Source organism: Molothrus aeneus, chromosome 2, assembly GCF_037042795.1.
Source record: "Molothrus aeneus isolate 106 chromosome 2, BPBGC_Maene_1.0, whole genome shotgun sequence".
Lineage (NCBI taxonomy): Eukaryota > Metazoa > Chordata > Aves > Passeriformes > Icteridae > Molothrus > Molothrus aeneus.
The window spans coordinates 91,003,291-91,016,457 of NC_089647.1; the positions used below are offsets into that span (position 1 = coordinate 91,003,291).

Genomic DNA, 13,167 nt, shown 5'->3' on the forward strand with positions numbered 1-13,167 from the left:
TTGCTATGCAGTCTGTTCTAAAGTTCAGTGAATGCTGATGGAACAATTCAATGTGAACAGGTTTAATCAGGCCTGCAGACTACAATTATGTAAGCATGATGCAATTTGCTGGGACAAAAGCATGGAACAAGTTCAGCATTTCATTACATTTCATTATGGATTGAGAGCCTTAATCCATATGTAGGTGAGAACTGACTAAACTTGGTAGGTGGCTGGTTGTAACAGGAACTAAAGGTGTCTGGATGTGATGGTTATATATATGGTATATAAATACACACACACACACACACACACACATGTTTACTTCTTACTGGATACTCTATACTGCCAAATACACTTAACCTTAGCTGTTTTTCCCCAAGTATGGAACAGCAGATTTATTTCAGGTCATGGGAAAATAGCTCCAGCCAAAATATAGAGCTGCAAGGAAGGAGGGTACACTTGTGTGGCATGGTTAACTAAGTACAAACACAAAGATGAGTGGCTGTATGGAAAATCACATGAGCTAGGGAAGCCACGTATGCTGTGGGACTTTCATCCCTTATTTAGGATACTACAGCACCCAGTCTGTAGTGAGAATTATCTTTTTATCTCTTCTTCAATGTCGATGCATTCATATTTTTTAAAAGGGGCTATTAAACCATCTTGTAAGCAGTTAAGGTTTCTTTAAAAGTTTAAATTCCTGTCTGGATCTGTAAAAGCAGAGCTGCTGCCTTTGCTGGAAATGATGTTTCTTACTGGTATTTCTTATGCACAGATTCACCCATGCTGTTTTAAAAATATTAGGCACACTATATCCATGTACACCTATATTCACACACAACTTATTTTTTCTCTGTCCCATAGTGCTTTTCTTTCCCCTAACAATTTCTCTTCTTTGGCCTCCCTGAAGCCAGCAAAAAAGAACCTGAGGGGGAAAAAAACCCAGACACATATCTGATATTCAAAATAATAAATAAATTTCTGTCATTCTTGAATAGATAAAGAATCTTTATCGTTCCCACAGGCAGTCAAAGGAATACTTCCAGCACAAATATTATCGAGGATTTTCTCCTGGTACTTCTTCTCCACTTCTGGTCTTAAGAGTAACAAATGGTTGTGGGATGGTATATGAGGAGCTGAACCATATTTCAGCACTGCTGATACATCAAACATGGGTAACGTAGCACATATATCACAGTGTTAGGAAGCATAAAGCCACTCCAGAATAATTCCCGATAAGGCTGAGAATCATCCTGGTATTTAGCAACGCTCTGCAAACACAAGAAGGGAAGCTTTGCTCACTAAAATGCAGGGTATGAGACAAGCAAAGCTCTGAATGCCTCAGCCTGTGAAACACTCATCTGCTGTCTTCATCTGCCTTTGCAGGGAACACGTCTAAATGCCTACCCTTAAAGGGAAGTCACTATTTTAAGGGAGTCACTATTTTACTCTGGGAGCAGAACCATGAGAATTTCTACCAAACATGTTCATCATAACATAAAAACTTCAGGGATAAGGTTCAGATGCAAAAAGGGGGTGGGGAGAACTTTATATATAAAGTGTATTTCCTTTTGCACCAGATGGCAGATAGGAAGGCTGTGAGCTTCACTGTTCTGAATGTGAACTAAGCCTACCCTTTTGAACTCTGCCACTGTCACCAGCTCCTTCAGAAGTAAAGGATCAAAAGTAAATAGTATCTTTTTCTGCTGATCACACCACCAAAGCAGTTTTCAGATTCGAGGGTTTATGCATTAGTTTCTTTGAATGCCTTTAAAAGCAACATGATATCTCCCCAGAAGAGAGCAGCATTGATACCCTGGGAAGGACAACCAAGGTATTCTCTCTTGCCAGTGGGCTGGCTCGTATTATCAGACAAAATATGGAGATCCAATTACTGTGCTGAAATTTAGGAATTATTTCTAATAATCAATTAATAATATTTCTATTCAATTATTCAATTGATAAATATTCTATTCAAATATTCAATTAATAAATTATTTCTAATAATCAATTAATAACCAACCAATTAATTAAGCATTGTTAATGGGAGATTTTGTGTGTAACAGGCATAAATCTGAGTCAGCCACACAGTTGTGTTTGTGTTAGAGCAACAGAAACTGTTCATAACATTTGAGGCTTGAGTAAAAGGACACTGTGTTATAGACAAGGATACCTTTGATGCACAGCAGATGTAGCTTAATTAATCACAGAAACAATATGCTGTTTGCAGGGAACTTTTGATGCCTCCATTTTAAAGGCACCAAAGAGCCTGATGTTGACAGATGAAGTATGAACTCTGTTACCTAAAAAAAGCCTGTGGCTTCAGGATTTAGAAGAGAAGAGGATATTCTGCTTAAGGGAGGCTTCCTTTTCTTCCGTGGGACAACGTTCCCGCCTATTCCCACCTCTGCCAAGGATTTTCTGTGAGAGCGTGGCCATGTCGCAGGGCAGAGCAGTTTGCTGAGCGTGCTCTGCCTACGCTCCGCCAAGGCAACGCTGGCAGCGAGTCAATCCCGGCTTGGCACGGCCCGGCCGGCTCTCCGGGCTGGGCTGCAATCCCGCTCCGGCTCTGCCGGTGCCCCGGCCGGCCCGTGGGGCCGCACGGTAACTGGAGCAGGGCCCTCCCGCAGGAGCAGCCCTATGCCTGCTGGAGCACAGAACCCCCTCCCGCCCTCCCGCACAAAAAAGGTAATTATTACGTTTTGCTGAACAATCACAGATTTTCACAGCGCTGCAGTGTCAGTTATACCAAGCACAAACTCTTTATTTTCTTTCCCTTGCCATTGGAGCTGAACTACTCTTACATTTCTGTGTGGGTGATCGCCTGTGATCCCGCAGAGGGAAGGTAGCTTTCCTGAAGAGTCTGCTGGAGCAACTGTTGATCTCCCTTGTGAAATCCCATCTGTTGTCTGCAGCAACTCTTACTTGCTGGCTGAACAAGATAATGTTTTCCCAGCAGTAGCTGTAATTTTCCTAGCACTTTACTGGGTGCAAAGTCAGAACTTTATTCAAAAAAGGATAAGCAGAGATATAATTTTGCTCTCTCCCTTCTGTTTTGCAGTGTTATGAATGAAACTGCTGGCAGTCAGGTAGGGCTGAGTCCTTGTGGAATTCCGGCTTTGTTCAAGACCTCTAAATATGAAGAATAGTGTGCTCATTTTTGAGGTGAATTCTGGAAATAGGGAAGCTAGTTTTTTAATATAATTTTCTGTATTATTACACCACAGTTTTTACAATCTGCCATTTATTATTTAAATAATATTTAAATGAATGTTAGTTTACGGTGGAAACTAATCAGCAGAAGCTGAAGTTGGGAATATTTCAGTGTATTAGAAAAACGTTCTTCACCCAGAGGATGGCTGGGCACTGGAAGAGGGGAATTGGTCTCAGCCCCAAGCCTGACAGAGCTCAAGATGCATTCCGACAATGCTCCAGGGCTCATGGTGTGGCTCTTGGGGTGGCCTCTGCAGGGCCAGGGGTTGGGCTTTGATGATCCTTGTGGGTCCATTTCAACTCAGAATATTCTGTGATTATGGCTGTAATGAATAACTTGGGAAAATTAAAAAGAAGATTGTGATAATTTTGGAGAAAAAAAAAATCCCAAACCAACAAAGGGAACTTAAATAATAACCCAGCCACCTTTTCTTCCTGGTTATGGGGAAATTCCTTGGGTTTGAAGAGCTGTACCTGAAACCACTCTCTCTCGTACTAGTGAGACATTTCCTTCGTGCTAAAACATTTGAATTTATTTTTTTTTCCCAAGATACGAGCAAAATGTGAAGTGCACAAATATAAGCCGGGATCACCCTCAGGCCCGTGTCTCCCAGTCGAGCTGGCCGGGCAGGGAAGGCGGCCCGGCCCGGCCCGGCCCGGCCCGGCCCGGCCCGCCCTGCCCTGCCCTGCCCTGCCCTGCCCTGCCCTGCCCTCCCCTCCCCTCCCCTCCCCTCCCCTCCCCTCCCCTCCCCTCCCCTCCTCGGCCCTGCCCCTGCCCTGCCCTGCTCTCCCTGCCCGCTGCCGGCCCGGGCATGGGCACGGGGCGGTCCCGGCGGCCGCCCCCGCCCCTCGCAGGGCGGCAGGGAGTTGAACTGGGGAGCCGGAGCTCGGCGCGGGGCCGCGGCCGCGGCGCTGCTCGGCCTGGGGAGCTCCCGCCCGGCCGGGCGCTAGCGGGGCGGCCGATGGCGAGGCGAGAGGACGGGCGGGACTGGGCGTACAGGTAGGGCTGCCGGCAGGGCTGAGCTCGGACCGCGCCGGCCGCGCACGGAGGGCGAGCTGCGCCTCCCCGGGCGCTCGGAGCCGGCCCTGCCGGGGGCTGCGGCCGCGGGAAGCCCCCACGGAGCGGCCCGGGTGCGGCTGGTGGCTGAGGGCGCCGAGCGGCCGCCGCAACCTTCTCTGCCCGAGGGCAGCCGGGGAAGGCGGCTCCCCTAAAACCCTGCGTCCTCCCTCTTTGTTTTCCCTTTCTACTTTGGGAATGGAGTGGAGCATGAAATTAATCTGTACTTGCTGCCTGGGCAGTTGCAGTCGTAAATAGGAGATGTGTGTTGATGGACGTGTGAGGGGGTTTTGTGTGTGTGTGGTTTCATGTTCCGTGTCTTCAGAGAAACCTGTGTCGGGGGTCTCGGTGCTTTTTACACCTGTGGGTTTCGTGTCAGATTTGACAATGAATACTAAGGTGCTCTTCTAAACAGCCAACAATGTAATAACGATTTGGGATCTGAATATTTAATTGTTCCTCATCTGATTCATGCTTTACTACCTGTGACGCTCCCGTGAGCCGGTTTTCCCAAGGCTGTGCCCGTGCTGCTCCATGGCCAGATTCCTTCGCCATGAATGAAACAGGCAGTGTTTCGGGAAGTTAAATCCTGAAGCCTGTCCTGAAACCTTGTCTGACTGGACAGATCCCTCTGCCTGTTTAACTTCTGCGAAGCCCATTAGAGTCTTGTACTCAGGTGATAATTTGCAGGTATGGAGCACCCTGGGAAGTTGCCATAAATATAATTTAGCAAGGTGAGTTGATATATTAGAATGGAATTAGCCGTGCAGTTCTGATACTCTGTCATTATTGAGCTGCCTGAGATAATGTGCTGTAACTTTGAACAATTGTAAAAAGTAAAAGAATAAGCATTTTGGTACTCATACAAAGAAGGTAGCTCAACACAAGGATTTGTCTTTTTCCATCTTGTATATTTTCATGAGGATAATTTCAGAAATTACCCCTTTAAAAAACAGCCTTTGTAACTTGTTACACGTGTACTTTCTGTTGTCATTTTTCTGCACAGAACTGTCTGGAAAGAGAATTCAGGCCATATTGGAGCTGTTGTGCTATACTTCATACTTTTCAACTGTTCACCTGTGTTGTGGAGAAAAATACCTCCCTGACTTTTATGTGGCCATAATTTTGTGTCAGTTTCGCGCACAATGGGTCCTTTGCTCCAAAAACTCCTTACTTAAAAAAAACAGTGAATCTGTGAAACTGACTGAACAGTGCATGTTTAAGTTAATTTATTTAAACAGCTTTGATATGCTAAATGGAGTGTAACAGTTTGTGTAAAGTAAGCTTTTGCTGGGAGGAGGGAATCTCGAGCTGCTTTTAGAAATAGCAGCTGGAAGTTATTTAAAGCATACTTGCCTTTTTTTCTTTTTCTTCAGCTGTAGGTATGTAGAAACATTTTTATAGGAATTCTTTTTATTTTGTAGGGTTGATCCATATGGGTTTGAGAGGCCAGAAGACTTTGATTATGCATCCTATGAAGCATTCTTTTCCAGATACCTAGTGGTACTCACTAGAAGAGCAATAAAATGGTCCAAGCTCCTAAAGGGGAATAACAGTATACAGAAGAGTTTAAAAGGTGAGCTTCATGTCTCTTTATAAGTAAAAGTGCATTATGTTAGGATTCAATAGGTTTGTATTTTTAAGTATTGAATGCTATTTCTGTCTTCAAATTAAAACCAGTAGTATAAATAGTAATAATTCATAAGCAAGTTAGAGGGATTTCATTTAAACCTTGCAAAAGAGTATTCCCTCTTCAGCACAGGAATATCTTGTTACATCTGTAACCCAGCTATTGTGGCCACTGGCACTCCAAGATGCTGTTTTGCAGCTGTTGGCTGTATTGTACTCTGTGCTCTCTTTAAAAAGACATGGCATTATGTAGAAGATGCTGTCTTGAACCCCAGGGATCAGGATGTTGGGGCTCTCAGTTGCTGCCTCTTTAACAGTTCTTTAGGCTGCTGAGATTTTCTAGATCTCCTTATCCTCCTTTCTTAAAATGACATGTACCATGCAGCTGAAAAGCTGTGTACTAAGAACTGATGATAAATGCCTTTAGAAGTGAAGAAAGCAAGCTTAATGCAGGGGCTAATGCAACACTGGATGAAATGCTGATGGAAGTGTTGTCTGACTCAAAGAGCATGAAAACCTCTAGTAATGTTTTATCTTGCAAGAGATACAGGTAGAAATAAATGCAGAGAGTCAGAAGGTGTTAAAGAATCCTCTGAAACTAAAGGATGGAGTTTCCTCCCACTCTCTCTGGGTTATGTTTTTCATATAAGCATCTGTTTGCTGTAAATGGTGCTTATCAGGTTGCTTTCTCTTTGCATGTTTTTTGGAGTTGGCAGAGTTCTCTGAAGAAAGTTAAGAAAAAATTGAGTAACATTTAGAGATGTGCTGCAGGTGCACCGGTGATTCTGATGGTTTGGGTTTGTTTTTTTTTCCTTGGCACCAGAAATGGGATGATAAGTAGTGAGACATTTTAAATATAACAGTGTATTTTGTGTACAGATGTCTGTTTTACGGGTGAGAAATTCCAGAAAATGTAGGTTTGAGCTGTAACTGCTAGATCATATGCTGCTAACCAGAAAGTATCTACTTCTACTATATTATTTTTTCTTAGAAATGTAAATATGTTTTTGTTTGGGGTCAAATTTGAATGTAGTGAGAATGTCATGCCATTTTAAATTAGTGAGGATTTTGAAATTTTGCACAACTTTGTCTTCTAGTTGGGGAAGAATACTCTCAGTTTTGATTCGTGCCCTTCTCTTAATGTGTGAGTGGTAACAGTGGCAGCTTTTAGCAATTTCTATGAGTTCATTTCATTTCTCTTTGTGTTCCCAGTTCTAGCATTTTAGAAACAGTGTGTTACAGTGATACTAACAGTGGGAATGCCTTTGGTCTTATTTTGGAGCCAAAACTTTGACCAAATCTCTCAATTTGTCCACCAGGCTTCAGAACCAATGGTCATGTTGCCCCACGGGGCACATGATGGCAGCAGCCTTTAATGTGGCTTTGATTGTCTCCAACAGGTTGCTCATTGTGGAAACTGGGATTCTGTAAATCTACTGAGGGGGACACAGGCAGTGGCTCTGGACTGTCATCAGTCCTGTGGGCTGGTACATGCTGGTACATCACCTTTGATGCTACTGACTTCTGCTAAAGATACCTGGGTTTCTAGGCTATGGATTCTCACATATACATGTAATTGCAGGGAGTGTGACAGGAAAAAGTAATACTGAGGAAATGTCTGAGTGTAGATTCAGAGTTGTTACAAAAAGCTTTCTTCATTAGCCTCATCTGATACCTCAGAGGAGGAGAGGGAAAGCTTAACCTGTGCAATTACTGATTTTTAAATATTTCCCTTCTCGTTTCAGTACTAAGATTGAATTCCATAACATGCACGTGGAATTGTGTAAGCAGGTGTGTGCTTTATCCTGCAAGATGATTATGCAGTGATTTCCTTGCAGGCAAATCAGCAGAAGCTCTGCTGGTTATTCACTGAATTTCTCTCCTCCAGGACCTGACTTCATTGCTATGAAGCTTTGGTCAGAACTGCTGGCTCTGCCATAAGCTAGAACTGAGAAGAATATTTGATTTGCCATTTCCCTCCCCAAACACAGTAGCTGTGAACCAAACCAATGTTGTGTGTCCTGCTGTGAGTAGGTGTGAGAGAGGCAGTGTATGTGTGCTATCTCGGTAGTTCCACACCCATCTGTCTGCACACAGAGAAGCTCATCATTTCTTTCCAGGGCAACAGGAAGAAGTGATGATTTGTGTTAATTTTCCAGTTTGGAAATGTGGCATGTTCACATGCTGCTGGGTTTGCCTCATATCCAGGGTGGTTTGTATGTGTATAATTCTGTTCCACTATAAAGAAAAAGAATTAGACCACATTTTAACAATGGAAATTAAGCAGTGCATTCTGTTGTTCTGTGTTGCAGCCTGCTGGTAGGGTGGGTCATGGGAATTTGGCTGACAGTTCCTTTCACTCATTCTCCAGTCTCTTCCTTTTTATTATTTTTCTGGTATTTTGTTGTGTCTGTTCCCCTCCCCTCCCCCCACTTCACCTTGTTTCCACTGCACATGAGAGTTTATAATCATTGTTTGTCACTTCCCTTCTTTCTATCTCTCTCTCCCCTTGCCACTACTGAGATCCTCCAATTTTTTTTTTCCTCGTTTCATTCAACTCTGTCTTTATGGGACCAAAATACAGCTTTCTGCTCTGTTTACAGGTGGGAAACAACCCGTCTCACATAATTGCTCAAACTATTCTAATTCTCACCCAAAATCATGCTACACAAAGGACAAAGGAATTTGGCTGTTGGGTATGCTAGTCAAAAGTGACCAGTAGCAGAAGATACTTTCTGATCTTTGATAAAATACAGTGAAAGGGAAAAATAGATGTATTAAACAGGGTTATAACATGAGCACTTCTGTTCCAGGGCTTGGTGGAAGGAAAGTCAGTTTGACTGGAACTTTATTACAGCACTTATGTGCTTTGGTTTTTTCTGTTATGTATTCATGAAATAAAGCTTTCAGTTCCTTGTATGCTGTTTCCAGCTTTTCCACAGAATTTTTCTTCTAGGGCACAAGTGTATTTCCTCAACATTCAACTATAATTGTTAGTACCTGAAAAAGTAGATGTGCAGATGCTTCTCAAAAAATATTTTTAAGATGAGATAATTTTTGGTTTTAAATGTTTTGGTACATAAACTTGAGTCTATGCTGTAGAGTGAAACAATCTTAATAGGGGAAAAAGGCAATGCAACATTTGCCTTGAAGCAGAAGTCTCCAAAATTCTCATATTCTACCATCAAACAAGGACAGGCAGGTTGAAATTACTTATTTTTACATCTTGTTACTGTAAGTAGTGTACAGTATTAGAGAAATGTTATTTTCTGCATATTTTTCCCTTGAAAGTTACTTTAGGTACTTAGCACTTTTAGACTGCTACCCTGTTAGGCAGCTGTTTTTTCTTGTAAAAAGGAAACCACATTCATAAAGTGTGACTCTAAACTTGTGAAACTGGCACCAAGTGTCAGAGGCAATTGAATTATGAAAGAGGGGGAGAGTTTCCCCCCACTAAAAATTGATGTTTCATATTTTGTTAATGAACAGAGGCCAAAATTTTGCCTAAAGATATTTCTTACCTGTGTATGGTCTAGAATTTAGACCACCTACTATGCTTGTCCTGGGAGTGATTCTGTGTGCAGGGCCTGGGGGTATTCAACAGTGCTACTTTTGAATAGCCCTTGGTTTATAACTGGTACTGGATGTATGGGTGGAGACCCATGTACAATCTGGCTTCATCTGGGAAAGTTCTCAGATGTTACAGTGGGAGAGTATTCTGCAATGTGAACTGCTCTTGTGGGATTCTTAGTTCCCAAGGATAATGTGGAAGAGAGCTTTTATATATATATATATTTTTTTTTTTTGTATAAACACAACTCTATTTATAGAATATGATATATCTATGTCTGTCTACACATATAAATGATATCTATTAAACTGCAGCTGTCCTCCTTTTCAGAACTATTTTGCTGCTTCTGAATGCCACTTTGCAGATCCTAGCAAGTATTATAATGGTGTAAGGGAAAAAAAGCACAATGTAAAGGGCTTTGCATTCCTCAGGGAGTGAGGAAGCTGGGTCAGTAGTTACTTGGGGTGGTCCAAGCTCCTGGCTGTCTACTGCCATGAGAATGATGACACTGAGGAATAATGAGTGTGTGCTGTGCTGCAGGCTGCTTTCCCCTTGTGCCACTGTCAATGGCTTGTCCATATGTATTGTTGGATATATCAATGTTGGCTATGCTTCCAGAATTTACAGTTGTTCCAGAAAAAAATGCCATTGTGATTATGTGCTAAAATGCCATAACCCAATATTTAAGGCAGTAAGTTTGTTTCTAGGCTCATCTGAATGTCCCTTGTTAACCTAAATGGAACTAGTTCTTTATAGTCATTCCTGTATTTACTATGTTGATTTATAGGATTTCTTGAGCATTACAGTCCAAAATCTTGTAAAAGAGATGAAGTGGGGATTATTAAACCACCATGGAAACAAGTGAATTATTTCCAGTCTAAAAGAAGGTTGTAGTTAAGGTAACTTTAGAGCTAGAACTGTAGAGTCTGTAACACGTTATATAAATCCTCATTGAAAAGCTAAACAAAAACTGCAGACCAGGCATTTATTACCAATGGTTTTTTTTTTGAGAGAAAACACCAGATTTTAGGTGGGTGAAATGCTCATTATATGTGCATCTTTATGTTGGTGACATGGGGAAAGCAGCTTTGGGTCCTAAAGGATAGGCAGGTGGAATTAGGTGCAATGTATTTGGAAGGTGTCGGGCTGAGTTGTACCTTGCTTCACTCTGCTGTTTCTAAGGCCTTTAATTTAGGCAGCATTTATTACAGAACTGTGTGATTCAATAAAACCTGGCTAGGTAGTGATACTGTGTATGGTAATGTGTGGGTGGAATAAAAATCCCCACTTGGATTTGAGTCCCATAAAATTTAGAGAGGAGAAGTTGATGCTTTTATTGATACAACATGATTCATTTAGTACAAAATGTCTGTTTCATTTGTTATTTTCTTCTCTGCGAAAAAAGGAGAAGAATCTCAAACATTCAGCTGTCTTTTTGGGTCAGAAAAGGTAAAGCTGATTTAGGATTATGTACCCATAAGCAGCATTGACTCCTTATTAATATTTTTCATACCATTCCCAGGAGGAGGCTGCTTTCGTTGTCATTAGCCTGATGCTTCTTCCTGTAATTTTGCATCATAGTTATTTACACTGAATCATCTGCTTTAAAAAAAACCCTGAAGCACACCCTTATGATGAAAATGATGCAGGAGATAAGAGCTACTTTAGATTTGAAAAGACTTCCACAGTTATTCTAGGAAAAAGTCAGCTGCTGCTCACTCACATCACTCCAGTTTTTCCAGGGCTCATTTAGACCGGAGGCACATATTTCATAATCCTCAGTTTCTGTTGTACTTCAGTGGTCAGGTGCTGAGCTGAAGCCCTAGGGTTATGGTAACATGGCCATTGATGCTAGAGCTAAGTGGGCAGAGCCATGGTTTCAGAAGCCACTGGTGATGTAGGAAAAGTCAAGTCAGTGCTTGTCTGAATGAAAAAGGACAAAGATCAAGGGGGAAGCTTTGCTGTTTATATCTCTATGCAGAAAAGCAGAAGAAGGGGAGAGGACTCAAAATTCACACAAGGGAAGAGAGGAGGGAGGAAAACCTGAGTCTGAGGATCTGAGGGGGGGAAGTCTGAGTGACAAGAACTTAGGAGTGAATCTAAAATATACTATGCAGCTGAGAAGTAAATGCTTATCCTAAAATGGTAGCATAGGAGAGAAAATATAATAATATCCAGTCAAGAGTTTTCCTCTGACTTCTTAAATTCAGTCTGTTCATTTAAAAACCAGTAATACAGTTGTTTTTTTTTTAAATTTCTTTAAAAATGAACAAACAAAACCAAACTTCTTGTCTTGCAGTGAAGAGATATATCAGGAAAGGCATCCCCAATGAACACCGTGCATTGGTCTGGATGATTGTGAGTGGGGCCCAAACCAACATGGAACAAAACCCTGGGTATTACCACAGACTGCTTGAAGGAGAGAAGAATGCCAAGCTGCTTGAAGCAATCAAAACAGGTTATTCTCTGATAATGCTGTTTATCCGTATTTATCCATCCTATGGCCTTAAATGTTAGAGATCAAGTTATGTCATGGAAAACTTAATGTTTCTGTAGTAGTGGTTTAAGTGCTGAATTAACACTTAAATTAGATTAGCCATAAGCTCTTTAACAGAACAGATCTTTCCAGGTTCACCATGTGGTTAAAAGCATTAAGGAATGCTTTTAAGAAAGATTAGAAATTATTTGAGAAGAAATAAACTAGAAAACATTGCAGTGTCATCTAAGTGATTGAAGAGTTGTAACTTTGAGCCATGACACTTGCCTTTGAGTCTGTTTCTCCTTAATTCTGTCCCATAGGACACTGGAGCAGGGATGGTTGAAGATGTAGCACAGAGGCCCATATGAGGCAGGTGAAGTATGCTAGGATTTCAGGTTGAGTAAGAAGACAGCTAAGAAAAAGCTGCTGATAGATTTATATGAATTATAAATGGTGCAAAGAGGGTGAATAAGGAGCAATTGTTATTTGGTTTTTGTAACATAAAAATCAAGGACACTGAATGAAATTTACTGTGCTGCAGGTTTAGAAGAGTTGTGGCACTTGTTACTGTGCTGTGGAGGTTTGAATTATGAACTGGTTTAAAAAGGAATTTGATAAACTGAGAGGTGGGGGAATCCACTTGATGCATGAAATATTAAACACTAAATGTAAATCCCTGGGAGAAATGTAGGAGGTGAAACACCCCTCCTCTACTAAACCATTTTCATGTATGCTTTCTGTGAACATTGATCAGTGGCCATTACTGCTGGAAGGGTATAAGGGCACCCAGACCTTAGGCTGGCCCACTGGGAGGAAAAAGGCAGTAGGTGAGGACAAGCAATTAGGAGTTTGATGTAAGTGATACTTGTCCTGAAACCTGCTGCAGCAGAGACTTTGTGGCCAAGCTGATATTGGCTGAATTGTCCAATTAAAAAGTCAAGAGGCTGGGCTCTGCTCCAGAACAATGCTGAGGTTGTTGGTTAGAAAGGCAGGTTGTCTTTTTCCTCTTGCAAAAACCCAGGTACTTAAAGTTTGGGTCTTGTGGATTTTTATTCAAGTTGGATAAGCATCCAAAACCTTCTGGTTTATGCAGTTTCTTCTCTGCCTTTCCCCACAACAGCAGTACTTTGGGCTTTTGGGACTACACACCTTAGTAAGGTATTTTGGAGCATAAATTTCATGTTCCTATGAATATGGAGACTAGCCAGAAATCTGCAGGCTTATATCCTGCTCAGA

The 13,167-nt window shown here is 41.8% G+C and overlaps 1 protein-coding gene across 2 annotated transcripts in view; it reads left to right on the forward strand.

The window, feature by feature from the left end:
• Positions 1 to 4,091: 4,091 nt before the first annotated feature.
• GRTP1 (growth hormone regulated TBC protein 1) overlaps positions 4,092 to 13,167 on the forward strand; it is a 34,498-nt gene continuing 25,422 nt past the window's right edge. The window contains exons 1-3 of one of the 2 annotated variants that reach the window (XM_066571614.1): positions 4,092 to 4,195; positions 5,677 to 5,828; positions 11,752 to 11,910. In XM_066571614.1, the coding sequence (XP_066427711.1) occupies positions 4,158 to 4,195; positions 5,677 to 5,828; positions 11,752 to 11,910 (349 nt within the window). In that variant the 5' untranslated portion in view covers positions 4,092 to 4,157. The remainder of the gene's footprint in view (positions 4,196 to 5,676; positions 5,829 to 11,751; positions 11,911 to 13,167) is intronic. The other variant, XM_066571615.1, reaches the window with a different exon arrangement.